A 15,488-nucleotide genomic window follows, 5' to 3' on the forward strand; every position below is an offset into this window, starting at 1 on the left:
TTCCCTACTCGTGATCAGAAGGCAGATACAACAGCCAAGATCATACTTAAAGAATGGTTCCTCAAGTATGGTGTTCCCCAGCGTCTCCATTCAGACCAAGGGAGGAACTTTGAGAGTGCTGTTGTTGCAGAGCTCTGTAAGCTATATGGGGTAAGGAAGTCTCACACTACACCACATCACCCACAGGGAAATGCACAGTGTGAAAGGTTCAACCGAACCTTGCATGATCTTTTACGCTCCCTACCGCCTGACAAAAAACGAAGGTGGCCCGAGTACCTACCTGAGCTAGTGTACGCCTATAATGTCACTCCTCATTCCTCCACTGGGTTCTCCCCTCTTTGGTACACAACCGCATTTACCAGTGGATGCTTTGTTGGGTCAGGAACCCATGAGTGAGAAGGAACCAGCCTGGTTGTCAGTCCATAAAGAGCGACTCCAGGAGGTTCACACACGTGCACGCGAGTACGCTGAGAAGAAGGCAGCAGATCGAGTTGCTAAGCGCCATAATGAGTTATACTGTCCAGAAGTTGCAGTTGGTCAACATGTGTACTTACGGCATCGTCCCCTGGGACGGAACAAGATACAGGATGCCTGGGCACCCACAGCCTATAAGGTGATCGAGGTGCATGGAACAACCTACACTGTGGAGCCAGTGGGAGTTGGCCCGGCAAGACGAGTACATAGGTCTGACATTAGACCCTGTCCGGGACCAGTCCCAATGCCACGGAGAAAAATTAAATCAGTGGAAGAAGTACCTACCTCCATAAAAGGTATGCCTTCATTGGATGCAGAGTGTGTTGTTGTGGAGAACACCGGATTGCATGAAAGTGGCTCAGCAAATCCAGTACAGGAGGAGTCAGTGCAGAGTCAGCTGGACTTGGATCCAGATAGTGGTGCTATGGATGAGATGGAGGAAGCACAGGAGAGAAGTAAGGATCGAGTGATTAATGAAGTGAGCGCAATTGAAGAGCTTTCTCTGCCTAACCCTGAAAGAACTGGTACACCGATAAAAACGGTGAGTGCTAGACCAGTGCCAGTTCCCAGAAAGCCTAAGACAGAGAGTACTCATGTTGATGCACCTTGTCCATCACCACGCAGAACTCAGCGGTCAACTGCTGGTGTTCATGGTAATCCAAATAAATTGCCAAAGTCAGTTTGCAATGCTGTGAGCCTCAGCCCTGATATTCTGTCCAAGGTGTTAGCAGGTATACTCCTGTATACATCTGAGAAACTTCAAGAAGTAGATGATTAAGAGGGTTTGAAGTCATCGAGGACGTTGACAGTTGGCAGGGGAGAGTGTAACCGGGGTAATATTCATTTGAAATTTAATTAATTTCCCCAGTTATACAACCATATTTAGTTTTGTTCGTTTTGAAACGCTGCCCCTTTAAGAGTTCACGTACACACAAACGCGGAAAAAAAGCGGTGCACGTCAGATACAGAGAGCGCAGTGTGAAGCAGTTATAGACAGGGAGAGAGAAAGTGGATACAACTGTTAAAGAGAGAAAGTTCGCAGTTTTGTGTTAACTTGGGAGCAGGTAGCAGATGCAGGTGGTGTGAGTTTGTTTATCTGCTGGCTTAATTTGCTGCTCAGCCGATCATTGTTCCTGCATGTGAGAAATCTCGGTGAGGAAGGAGAATTCAGAGCACGCGAGTGGAGATTGAGCGTGAGTTAACTTAATAAATGTTTTAAGAGTTTGATAATGTTCCAAAATGTTTGATGATGCTGTTTATTCTCTATATAAGCTGTACATACAGTAATTGTTATTCCTTATGCTGTGTTAGAGGGGAGAAGAGCAGTACACAAGATCACACAGGTGCTAACTGCTAATCGCACGTGTGCTTCAGAGAATCAGAACGAGTGAGTTTGCTCATTTTATTTTCATGGAGTGTGATTATGCGTAAGACATGAAAGTTTTGTTCTCAGTGTAAAATGTAAACTTATGTGTGGGTCCTGAACACATTAATTTATGTAAAAAATGCCTTTTCATGTGAATTATCATATGTGTAATGTGTTGTATGTAGTGGAATGTGCTGATTGCTCATTTACTGTTTTTTGTTTGCTTTATTAGGCACAAATAAGCCACTGCCGTTGTTTTGCACACATTAAATAGTTTAATAACGTGGTTTTGAACTACTTTAAGTCACATGGGGATTTTGATCTGGATGTTTTGAATACTGTCAAAGAATTTATTCTTATAGTTATATATACATTTATTTTTCCTGTTGCTGACCTATTTTTATTTTGCCATAAAGCCAACTTTGTTTATTGATTGGACCTGTTTTAAAGCTTGCTGCTTATCTCCCAAACAAAGTAAGTTAATGCTGTGTCTCCTTGAGGCTCAGTCCAGAATAAAAGAATCCATTTTTCTTATAGATGTTTTGGCTGTGTTATTTCCCTGATAAAAGTAGGGTGTTGTTGGCCACATATATTTAAAATGCATGCAATTGTTGTTTAAAGCAAAAAGAATGATGCATTTTATTGTTTTAGGCAGTTTTTATCACTTTGTGATTTCGGTCTGGAAATTTCTTATTACAGAATAAGGAGCAAAAATACAGCTTCAGAGGTTAAATTCAAGCAATTTTCTGTCTCCCTCAATAAAGTTTGCTTTTCACTTGAAACTTGCTAAAATATGTTTAAAATGCATGCAATTGTTGTTTAAAGCAAAAAGAATGATGCATTTCATTGTTTTATTCAGTTTTTATCACTTTGTGATTTTGGTCTGGAAAACTCATATTACAGCCTGAAAAGGAAGAATACAGCTTCAGAGGTCAAATTCAAGCAATTTTCTGTCTCCCTCAATAAAGCTTGCTTTTCACTTGAAACTTGCTAAAACATGTTTAAAATGCATGCAATTGTTGTTTAAAGCAAAAAGAATGATGCATTTCATTGTTTTAGGCAGTTTTTATCAATTTGTGATTTTAGCCCGGAAAGCTCATTTTACAGCCTGAGAAGCAAGAATACAGCTTCAGAGGTCAAATTCAAGCAATTTTCTGTCTCCCTCAATAAAGCTTGCTTTTCAATTGAAACTTGTTAAAATATGTTTAAAATGCATGTAAGCGTCGTTTAAAGAGAAAAGAATGATGCATTTCATTGTTTTGGGCAGTTTTTATCACTTTTGTTATTTTAGCCTGGAAAACTTATGTTACAGCCTGAGGAGCAAGAATACAGCTACAGAGATCAAAACTAAGCAATTTTCTGTCTCTCTCAATAAAGCTTGCTTTTCACTTGAAACTGTTTGAAATATGTTTAAAATGCATGCAATTGTTGTTTAAAGCAAAAATAATGATGCATTTCATTGTTTTAGGCAGTTTTTATCACTGTGTTATTTTGGCCTGGAAAACTCATGTTACAGCCTGAGGAGCAAGAATACAGCTACAGAGGTAAAAACTAGGCAATTTTCTGTCTCCTTCAACAAAGCTTGTTTTTCACTTGAAACTTGCTAAAATATGTGTCAAATGCATGCAATTGCGGTTTAAAGCAGAAAGAATGATGCATTTCATTGTTTTAGGCAGTTTTTATCACTTTGTGATTTTAGCCTGGAAACCTCATTTTACAGCAGGAGGAGCAAGAATACAGCTTCAGAGGTCAAATTCAAGCAATTTTCTGTCTCCCTCAATAAAGCTTGTTTTTAACTTGAAACTTCTAAAATATGTTTAAAATGCATGCAATTGTTGTTTAAAGCAAAAAGAATGATGCATTTCACTGTTTTAGGCAGTTTTTATCACTTTGTGATTTCGGTCTGGAAATTTCTTATTACAGAATGAGCAAAAATACAGCTTCAGAGGTCAAATTCAAGCAATTTTCTGTCTCCCTCAAAAGAGTTTGCTTTTCACTTGAAACTTGCTAAAAATGTTTAAAATGCATGCAATTGTTGTTTAAAGCAAAAAGAATGATGCATTTCATTGTTTTATTCAGTTTTTATCACTTTGTGATTTTGGTCTGGAAAACTCATATTACAGCCTAAAAAGGAAGAATACAGCTTCAGAGGTCAAATTCAAGCAATTTTCTGTCTCCCTCAATAAAGCTTGCTTTTCACTTGAAACTTGCTAGAACATGTTTAAAATGCATGCAATTGTTACTTAAAGCAAAAAGAATGATGCATTTCATTGTTTTAGGCAGTTTTTATCACTGTGATTTTGGCCCGGAAAGCTCATATTACAGCCTAAGGAGCAAGAACACAGCTTCAGAGGTCAAATTCAGGCAAATTTCTGGCTTCCTCAATAAAGCTTGCTTTTCACTTGAAACTTGCTAAAATATGTTTAAAATGCATGCAATTGTTTTTCAAAGCAAGAAGAACGATGCATTTCATTGTTTTAGGCAGTTTTTATCAGTTTGTGATTTTGGCCTGGAAAGCATATATTACAGCCTAAAAAGCAAGAATACAGCTTTAGAGGTCAAATTCAAGCAATTTCTGTCTCCCATAATAAAGCTTGCTTTTTACTTGAAACTGTTTGAAATATGTTTAAAATGCATGCAATTGTTGTTTAAAGCAAAAATAATGATGCATTTCATTGTTTTAGGCAGTTTTTATCACTGTGTTATTTTGGCCTGGAAAACTCATGTTACAGCCTGAGGAGCAAGAATACAGCTACAGAGGTAAAAACTAGGCAATTTTCTGTCTCCTTCAACAAAGCTTGTTTTTCACTTGAAACTTGCTAAAATATGTGTCAAATGCATGCAATTGCGGTTTAAAGCAGAAAGAATGATGCATTTCATTGTTTTAGGCAGTTTTTATCACTTTGTGATTTTAGCCTGGAAACCTCATTTTACAGCAGGAGGAGCAAGAATACAGCTTCAGAGGTCAAATTCAAGCAATTTTCTGTCTCCCTCAATAAAGCTTGTTTTTAACTTGAAACTTCTAAAATATGTTTAAAATGCATGCAATTGTTGTTTAAAGCAAAAAGAATGATGCATTTCACTGTTTTAGGCAGTTTTTATCACTTTGTGATTTCGGTCTGGAAATTTCTTATTACAGAATGAGCAAAAATACAGCTTCAGAGGTCAAATTCAAGCAATTTTCTGTCTCCCTCAAAAGAGTTTGCTTTTCACTTGAAACTTGCTAAAAATGTTTAAAATGCATGCAATTGTTGTTTAAAGCAAAAAGAATGATGCATTTCATTGTTTTATTCAGTTTTTATCACTTTGTGATTTTGGTCTGGAAAACTCATATTACAGCCTAAAAAGGAAGAATACAGCTTCAGAGGTCAAATTCAAGCAATTTTCTGTCTCCCTCAATAAAGCTTGCTTTTCACTTGAAACTTGCTAGAACATGTTTAAAATGCATGCAATTGTTACTTAAAGCAAAAAGAATGATGCATTTCATTGTTTTAGGCAGTTTTTATCACTGTGATTTTGGCCCGGAAAGCTCATATTACAGCCTAAGGAGCAAGAACACAGCTTCAGAGGTCAAATTCAGGCAAATTTCTGGCTTCCTCAATAAAGCTTGCTTTTCACTTGAAACTTGCTAAAATATGTTTAAAATGCATGCAATTGTTTTTCAAAGCAAGAAGAACGATGCATTTCATTGTTTTAGGCAGTTTTTATCAGTTTGTGATTTTGGCCTGGAAAGCATATATTACAGCCTAAAAAGCAAGAATACAGCTTTAGAGGTCAAATTCAAGCAATTTCTGTCTCCCATAATAAAGCTTGCTTTTTACATGAAACGTGCTAAAATATGTTTAAAATGCATGCAATTGTTGTTTAAAGCAAAATGAATGATGCATTTCATTGTTTTAGGCAGTTTTTATTACTTTGTGATTTTGGCCTGGAAAACTCATATTACAGCCTGAAAAGCAAGAATACAGCTTCAGAGGTCAAATTCAAGCAATTTCTGTCTCCCTCAATCAAGTTTGCTTTTCAATTGAAACTTGCTAAAATATGTTTAAAATGCATGCAATTGTTATTTAAAGCAAAAAGAATGATGCATTTCATTGTTTTAGGCAGTTTTTATCACTTTGTGATTTTGGCCAGGAAAACTCATATTACAGCCTGCAGCCAAAGAATACAGCGTCAGAGGTCAAATTCAAGCAATTTTCCGTCTCCCTCAATAAAGCTTGCATTTCACTTCAAACTTGCTAAAACATGTTTAAATTGCATGCAATTGTTGTTTAAAGCAAAAAGAATGATGCATTTTATTGTTTTAGGCAGTTTTTATCACTTTGTGATTTTGGCCTTGAAAACTCATATTACAGAATGAGGAGCAAAAATACAGCTTCAGAGGTCAAATTCAAGCAATTTTCTGTCTCCCTCAATAAAGCTTGCTTTTCACTTGAAACTGTTTAAAATATGTTTAAAATGCATTCAATTGTTGTTTAAAGCAAAAAGAATTATGCATTGCATTGTTTTATGCAGTTTTTGTCAGTTTGTGATTTTGGCCTAGAAAACTCATATTACAGCCTGAGGAGCAAGAACACAGAGGTCAAATTCAAGCAATTTTCTGTCTCCCTCAATAAAGCTTGCTTTTTACTTGAAACTTGGTAAAATATGTTTAAAATGCATGCAATTATTGTTTAAAGCAAAATGAATGATGCGTTTCATTGTTTTGGGCAGTTTTTATCACTTTTGTTATTTTGGCCTGGAAAACTTATGTTACAGCCTGAGGAGCAAGAATACAGATTCAGAGGTACAAACTAAGCAATTTTCTGTCTCCTTCAACAAAGCTTGTTTTTCACTTGAAACTTGGTAAAATATGTGTCAAATGCATGCAATTGCTGTTTAAAGCAAAAATATTGATGCATTTTATTGTTTTAGGCAGTTTTTATCACTTTGTGATTTCGGTCTGGAAACTTCATATCCAGTGGCGGCTGGTGCTAAAAAAATGTGGGGGGGCGCAAACACCAGAAAAAAAAATCTAACTGTTGGTAACGCAAGTGTAAAAGCAATTTATCAGTTGATGTATCAAAAAACAAAAATATGACTAAAGCATACAATAAATGCATCACAAATCAGTGAATTTTGGTTCAATTTTGGGTTTATTATCAGTAATGAACTAATCAAGATAATCAATAAACACACACACGCTGCCTAATCACTGGCCAGTAGCACTACTTAAAAAAATAAATTTTGCTGTCTTTTCTTTCTGGCTTGCAAATTTCTCAATGACCTTTTGGTTAAAGTCAGTCATCTCAGTAATCAGTCTCTTCTCTATTGACAGCATGGCTAATGCATTCAGTCTCTCTTGGGTCATGCTGTTTCTCAGAAAAGTTATTCTTTTAGAGGTTGAGAAGCACATCTCAGCTTCTGCTGTGGTCCTAGGCATAGTTGCAAGAATCTTTAGGAGAGTTACAGTCTCTGAAAAGACTTCCTCAAGATTGTTCTCCATAAACAGCTGGAGTAGTTCCAAAGCACCACAACAGGATCTGAACTCATCCTTGGAGTAGATGAGACTAAGCTCTGTCTTTAGCTTACTTCCATCGAGCACTGGATAGGCCTGCTATGTGCATCTTCTGGAAATGCTACTGTATAGTGCTCAAACCTGTCTACCTGCAGCAATGTGGCACTAACGAGGTGGTCTGTGAAGGAGAACCTCTCCAGTGTGTGTGTGTCAGTATGGTATCACAGACCTAAAGGATAAAGACAAAAATGATGTAATTATGACAGTGTCTATTTCAACTGCTACATTTAAAATGACCAGGTTGAGTTATAAAGGCAGACCAGTTGCAGTGTTTAAATTCATACTTTCTCAAACACATTCATTCTTAGTAAACATGTCAAGCCCCACAAGAAGGAACAGAAGAATAATAAATCCTTTTAAGATAATAGTTTAAAAACTGTATATGTTTAAGAAGATCACCTAGTCATAAAAATGCATTTACATTTATCATAGTTTTATACAGCCCAATATTCCCAGCTTATAAAATTAACAACACTTAGCTTCAAAATTCCATTAAACTATTTTTATATAATGTTTCTAAAATGAGACACGTAAAGACTTCTATTTGAAAAGAGATCTGGTCATTGTATCATCTAAACAAGCCAGTGTGCTTGCAACAAATTAAATTGTATTGTTTCATTTACCATCTGTGGGTAAATGTTTTTGGTGACTACAATATTATTACTCCTCAAATTATTATTGAGCAGTTCCAGCGTTATGGATGACATTTGCAGTAAAAACTCAACACATAAATTCACATAAAAAGTTTATATTAACATTATATTGGAACATCTGTTTATATTTTCTAAAACTACTGACCACATAGTTATAAGATCAGAAAAATATCAATCTGTAAACATGTTTTGTACTTTAAATGAGGAAAATAAACGTGTCCACAACGTTTCGGTGCCAGGACTTTGAAACAGAAACAGAAAACAGTAAAAGGCATGACTTACATCACAAACTGCCAGCCAACTCCGTTTGTCATAACAAGTGCTGGAAAAGCCCAGTGTACGCGCGCCCGCGATCACTTGACTGCTGGTGAATTTGCAAGGAAGGTCGATGTGGTCCAAGCTCCTTGATTCTTTTTTTTCTTCATCCAAACGACTTGTAAACGGATATCTTTGCAAAGATACAATGGAATTTTCCTTCATGTCGAGAAATTGCACTTGCTTCCACTTTGATTAATAGTCGTCAGTTAACTAAGGAGCTGCTACTAAGTGAAAGGTCTAAGTGAGAATGGTCCAATCACATAAGGCAAATCATATAAAAACAAATATGATTCGTTCTAACAACAAAAATGGGCGGGTTCGGGGCGCAGAGTGCTGCGCCCCAAGGACAATTTAAAACAGGCCAATTAGAGCTCATTGTCATATCACATGCATTGCAAAAGTTCGTGTACCTACATAGACACTCATTAGTCCGGCGCCCCGTACACATATGAAAAAATATTATTCATACATTTTTTTTTATTTTCAATAAACGTTAGTATGACACACTGTAGAATGTTATAATTAAATCAATTTATTTTGGCAATATTTGTCATGATAAATATTAACAAAATAAAGGGGGCTAACTTGAAGGGGGGCGGCGCCCCAGCGCCCTCTATTGACCAGCCGCCACTGTTCATATCACAGCCTGAGGAGCAAGAACACAGCTTCAGAGGTCAAATTCGAGCAATTTTCTGTCTCCCTCAATAAAGCTTGCTTTTAACTTGAAACTTGGTAAAATATGTTTAAAATGCATGCAATTGTTGTTTAAAGCAAAATGAATGATGCATTTAATTGTTTTAGGCAGTTTTTATCACTTGCTGTTTTTGGCCTTAGAAAGCTGAAATAAGCTGATTCCTGCAATGCAGAAATAGGCTGTTCTGCAAACTCTCTCATTTCACTCAGTATTCACTTGCAACTTGTTACAACATGTTTAATATTGCATATAATGTTGTTAAAAACAAAAACATTGTTCATTTTCACTGTTTTGAGCAGTTTTTATCACTTGCTGTTTTTGGCCTTAGAAAGCTGAAATAAGCTGATTCCAGCAATGCAGAATTTGTCATTTTGCAAACTCTCTCATTTTACTCAGTATTCACTTGCAACTTGTTACAACATGTTTGATACTGCATATTATGTTGTTAAAAACAAAAACATTGTTCATATTCACTGTTTTGAGCAGTTTTTATCACTTGCTGTTTTTGGCCTTAGAAAGCTGAAATAAGCTGATTCCTGTAATGCAGAAATAGGCTGTTCTGCAAACTCTCTCATTTCACTCAGTATTCACTTGCAACTTGTTACAACATGTTTAATACTGCATATTATGTTGTTAAAAACCAAAACAATAATCATTTTCACTGTTTTGAGCAGTTTTTATCACTTGCTGTTTTTGGCCTTAGAAAGCTGAAATAAGCTGATTCCTGCAATGCAGAATTTGTCATTTTGCAAACTCTCTCATTTCACTTAGTATTCACTTGCAACTTGATACAACATGTTTAATACTGCATATTATGTTGTTAAAAACAAAAACAATGATCATTTTCACTGTTTTGAGCGGTTTTTATCACTTGCTGTTTTTGGCCTTAGAAAGCTGAAATAAGCTGATTCCTGCAATGCAGAATTTGTCATTTTGCAAACTCTCTCATTTTACTCAGATTTCACTTGCAGCTTGATACAACATGTTTAATACTGCATATTATGTTGTTAAAAACAAAAACATTGTTCATTTTCACTGTTTTGAGCAGTTTTTATCACTTGCTGTTTTTGGCCTTAGAAAGCTGAAATAAGCTGATTCCTGCAATGCAGAATTTGTCATTTTGCAAACTCTCTCATTTCACTCAGTATTCACTTGCAACTTGTTACAACATGTTTAATACTTCATATTATTTTGTTAAAAACCAAAACAATGATCATTTTCACAGTTTTGAGCAGTTTTTATCACTTGCTGTTTTTGGCCTTAGAAAGCTGAAATAGGCTGATTCCTGCAATGCAGAATTTGTCATTTTGAAAACTCTCTCATTTCCCTCAGTATTCACTTGCAACTTGATACAACATGTGTAATACTGCATATTATGTTGTTAAAAACAAAAACAATTATCACTTTCACTGTTTTGAGAAGTTTTTATCACTTGCTGTTTTTGGCCTTAGAAAGCTGAAATAAGCTGATTCCTGCAATGCAGAATTTGTCATTTTGCAAACTCTATCATTTCACTTAGTATTCACTTAAAACTTGATACAACATGTTTAATACTGCATATTATGTTGTTAAAAACAAAAAACAATGATCATTTTCACTGTTTTGAGCAGTTTTTATCACTTGCTATTTTTGGCCTTAGAAAGCTGAAATAAGCTGATTCCTGCAATGCAGAAATAGGCTGTTCTGCAAACTCTCTCATTTCACTTAGTACTCACTTGCAACTTGTTACAACATGTTTAATACTGCATATTATGTTGTTAAAAACAAAAACATTGTTCATTTTCACTGTTTTGAGCAGTTTTTATGACTTGCTGTTTTTGGCCTTAGAAAGCTGAAATAAGCTGATTCCTGCAATGCAGAAATAGGCTGTTCTGCAAACTCTCTCATTTCACTCAGTATTCACTTGCAACTTGTTACAACATGTTTAATATTGCATATAATGTTGTTAAAAACAAAAACATTGTTCATTTTCACTGTTTTGAGCAGTTTTTATCACTTGCTGTTTTTGGCCTTAGAAAGCTGAAATAAGCTGATTCCTGCAATGCAGAAATAGGCGGTTCTGCAAACTCTCTCATTTCATTTAGTATTCACTTGCAACTTGTTACAACATGTTTAATACTGCATATTATGTTGTTAAAAACAAAAACATTGTTCCTTTTCACTGTTTTGAGCAGTTTTTATCACTTGCTGTTTTTGGCCTTAGAAAGCTGAAATAAGCTGATTCCTGCAATGCAGAAATTTGTCATTTAGCAAACTCTGTCATTTCACTCAGTATTGACTTGCAACTTGATACAACATGTTTAATACTGCATATTATGTTGTTAAAAACAAAAGCATTGTTCATTTTCACTGTTTTGAGCAGTTTTTATCACTTGCTGTTTTTGGCCTTAGAAAGCTGAAATAAGCTGATTCCTGCAATGCAGAATTTGCCATTTGCAAACTCTCTCATTTCACTCAGTATTCACTTGCAACTTGTTAAAACATGTTTAGTACAGCATATTATGTTGTTAAAAACAAAAACAATGATCATTTTCACTGTTTTGAGCAGTTTTTATCACTTGCTGTTTTTGGCCTTAGAAAGCTGAAATAAGCTGATTCCTGCAATGCAGAAATAGGCTGTTCTCCAAACTCTCTCATTTCACTTAGTATTCCCTTGCAACTTGTTACAACATGTTTAATACTGCATATTATGTTGTTAAAAACAAAAACATTGTTCATTTCCACTGTTTTGAGCAGTTTTTATCACTTGCTGTTTTTGGCCTTAGAAAGCTGAAATAAGCGGATTCCTGCAATGCAGAATTTGTCATTTTGCAAACTCTCTCATTTCACTTAGTATTCACTTGCAACTTGATACAACATGTTTAATACTGCATATTATGTTGTTAAAAACAAAAACATTGTTCATTTTCACTGTTTTGAGCAGTTTTTATCACGTGCTGTTTTTGGCCTTAGAAAGCTGAAATAAGCTGATTCCTGCAATGCAGAATTTGTCATTTTGCAAACTCTCTCATTTTACTCAGATTTCACTTGCAGCTTGATACAACATGTTTAATACTGCATATTATGTTGTTAAAAACAAAAACATCGTTCATTTTCACTGTTTTGAGCAGTTTTTTTATCACTTGCTGTTTTTGGCCTTAGAAAGCTGAAATAAGCTGATTCCTGCAATGCAGAATTTGTCATTTTGCAAACTCTCTCATTTCACTCAGTATTCACTTGCAACTTGTTACAACATGTTTAATACTTCATATTATTTTGTTAAAAACGAAAACAATGATCATTTTCACTGTTTTGAGCAGTTTTTATCACTTGCTGTTTTTGGCCTTAGAAAGCTGAAATAAGCTGATTCCTGCAATGCAGAATTTGTCATTTTGCAAACTCTCTCATTTCACTCAGTATTCACTTGCAACTTGTTACAACATGTTTAATACTGCATATTATGTTGTTAAAAACAAAAACATTGTTCATTTTCACTGTTTTGAGCAGTTTTTATCACTTGCTGTTTTTGGCCTTAGAAAGCTGAAATAAGCTGATTCCTGCAATGCAGAAATAGGCTGTTCTGCAAACTCTCTCATTTCACTTAGTACTCACTTGCAACTTGTTACAACATGTTTAATACTGCATATTATGTTGTTAAAAACAAAAACATTGTTCATTTTCACTGTTTTGAGCAGTTTTTATCACTTGCTGTTTTTGGCCTTAGAAAGCTGAAATAAGCTGATTCCTGCAATGCAGAAATAGGTTGTTCTGCAAACTCTCTCATTTCACTCAGTATTCACTTGCAACTTGATACAACATGTTTAATACTGCATATTATGTTGTTAAAAACAAAAACAATGATCATTTTCACTGTTTTGAGCAGTTTTTATCACTTGCTGTTTTTGGCCTTAGAAAGCTGAAATAAGCTGATTCCTGCAATGCAGATATAGGCTGTTCTCTAAACTCTCTCATTTCACTTAGTATTCCCTTGCAACTTGTTACAACATGTTTAATACTGCATATTATGTTGTTAAAAACAAAAACATTGTTCATTTCCACTGTTTTGAGCAGTTTTTATCACTTGCTGTTTTTGGCCTTAGAAAGCTGAAATAAGCGGATTCCTGCAATGCAGAATTTGTCATTTTGCAAACTCTCTCATTTCACTTAGTATTCACTTGCAACTTGATACAACATGTTTAATACTGCATATTATACTGTTAAAAACAAAAACAATGATCATTTTCACTGTTTTGAGCAGTTTTTATCACTTGCTGTTTTTGGCCTTAGAAAGCTGAAATAAGCTGATTCCTGCAATGCAGAATTTGTCATTTTGCAAACTCTCTTATTTTACTCAGATTTCACTTGCAGCTTGATACAACATGTTTAATACTGCATATTATGTTGTTAAAAACAAAAACATCGTTCATTTTCACTGTTTTGAGCAGTTTTTTTATCACTAGCTGTTTTTGGCCTTAGAAAGCTGAAATAAGCTGATTCCTGCAATGCAGAATTTGTCATTTTGCAAACTCTCTCATTTCACTCAGTATTCACTTGCAACTTGTTACAACATGTTTAATACTTCATATTATTTTGTTAAAAACGAAAACAATGATCATTTTCACTGTTTTGAGCAGTTTTTATCACTTGCTGTTTTTGGCCTTAGAAAGCTGAAATAAGCTGATTCCTGCAATGCAGAATTTGTCATTTTGCAAACTCTCTCATTTCACTCAGTATTCACTTGCAACTTGTTACAACATGTTTAATACTGCATATTATGTTGTTAAAAACAAAAACATTGTTCATTTTCACTGTTTTGAGCAGTTTTTATCACTTGCTGTTTTTGGCCTTAGAAAGCTGAAATAAGCTGATTCCTGCAATGCAGAAATAGGCTGTTCTGCAAACTCTCTCATTTCACTTAGTACTCACTTGCAACTTGTTAGAACATGTTTAATACTGCATATTATGTTGTTAAAAACAAAAACATTGTTCATTTTCACTGTTTTGAGCAGTTTTTATCACTTGCTGTTTTTGGCCTTAGAAAGCTGAAATAAGCTGATTCCTGCAATGCAGAAATAGGTTGTTCTGCAAACTCTCTCATTTCACTCAGTATTCACTTGCAACTTGTTACAACATGTTTAATACTGCATATTATGTTGTTAAAAACCAAAACAATGATACTTTTCATTGTTTTGAGCAGTTTTTATCACTTGCTGTTTTTGGCCTTAGAAAGCTGAAATAAGCTGATTCCTGCAATGCAGAATTTGTTATTTTGCAAACTCTCTCATTTCACTCAGTATTCACTTGCAACTTGTTACAACATGTTTAATACTGCATATTATGTTGTTAAAAACAAAAACATTGTTCATTTTCACTGTTTTGAGCAGTTTTTATCACTTGCTGTTTTTGGCCTTAGAAAGCTGATATAAGCTGATTCCTGCAATGCAGAAATAGGTTGTTCTGCAAACTCTCTCATTTCACTCAGTATTCACTTGCAACTTGTTACAACATGTTTAATACTGCATATTATGTTGTTAAAAACCAAAACAATGATACTTTTCACTGTTTTGAGCAGTTTTTATCACTTGCTGTTTTTGGCCTTGGAAAGCTGAAATAAGCTGATTCCTGCAATGCAGAATTTGTTATTTTGCAAACTCTGTCATTTCACTCAGTATTCACTTGCAACTTGTTACAACGTGTTTAATACTGCATATTATGTTGTTAAAAACAAAAACATTGTTCATTTTCACTGTTTTGAGCAGTTTTTATCACTTGCTGTTTTTGGACTTAGAAAGCTGAAATAAGCTGATTCCTGCAATGCAGAAATTTGTCATTTTGCAAACTCTCTCATTTCACTCAGTATTCACTTGCAACTTGATACAACATGTTTAATACTGCATATTATGTTGTTAAAAACAAAAGCATTGTTCATTTTCACTGTTTTGAGCAGTTTTTATCACTTGCTGTTTTTGGCCTTAGAAAGCTAAAAATTAACTCTTTCCTGCAATGCAGAAATAGGCTGTTCTGCAAACTCTCTCATTTCACTCAGTATTCACTTGCAACTTGTTACAACATGTTTAATATTACATATAATGTTGTTTAAAACAAAAACATTGTTCATTTTTACTGTTTTGAGCAGTTTTTATCACTTGCTGTTTTTGGCCTTAGAAAGCTGAAATAAGTTGATTCCTGCATTGCAGAAATAGGTTACATTTACATTTACATTTAGTCATTTAGCAGACGCTTTTATCCAAAGGGTCTTACAAATGAGGACAAGGAAGCAGTTTACACAACTATAAGAGCAGTAGTGAACGAGTGCCATAGACAAGTTTCAGGTGTTTAAAGTCTAAGAAGCTGAGCATTAGTAAATTTTTTTTTTTTTTTTTTTTTTGTTTGTGAGAGAGAGTACAGTTAGTGGTATAGCCAGAGAGGCAGTTGAGATTAGGAAGG

General features: G+C 34.9%; 1 protein-coding gene across 1 annotated transcript; it reads left to right on the top strand.

Moving 5' to 3' along the window:
* Positions 1-367: 367 nt before the first annotated feature.
* Positions 368-2,374, top strand: LOC130216316 (uncharacterized). The gene is made up of 3 exons (XM_056448208.1): positions 368-1,667; positions 1,786-1,861; positions 2,073-2,374. Exon 1 carries the CDS (start codon positions 389-391, stop codon positions 1,250-1,252), a length of 864 nt encoding a protein of 287 aa, XP_056304183.1. The 5' UTR covers positions 368-388; the 3' UTR covers positions 1,253-1,667; positions 1,786-1,861; positions 2,073-2,374.
* The last annotated feature ends 13,114 nt before the right edge of the window (positions 2,375-15,488 follow it).

This window comes from Danio aesculapii, chromosome 22 (assembly GCF_903798145.1).
Source record: "Danio aesculapii chromosome 22, fDanAes4.1, whole genome shotgun sequence".
Classification (NCBI taxonomy): Eukaryota; Metazoa; Chordata; class Actinopteri; order Cypriniformes; family Danionidae; genus Danio; species Danio aesculapii.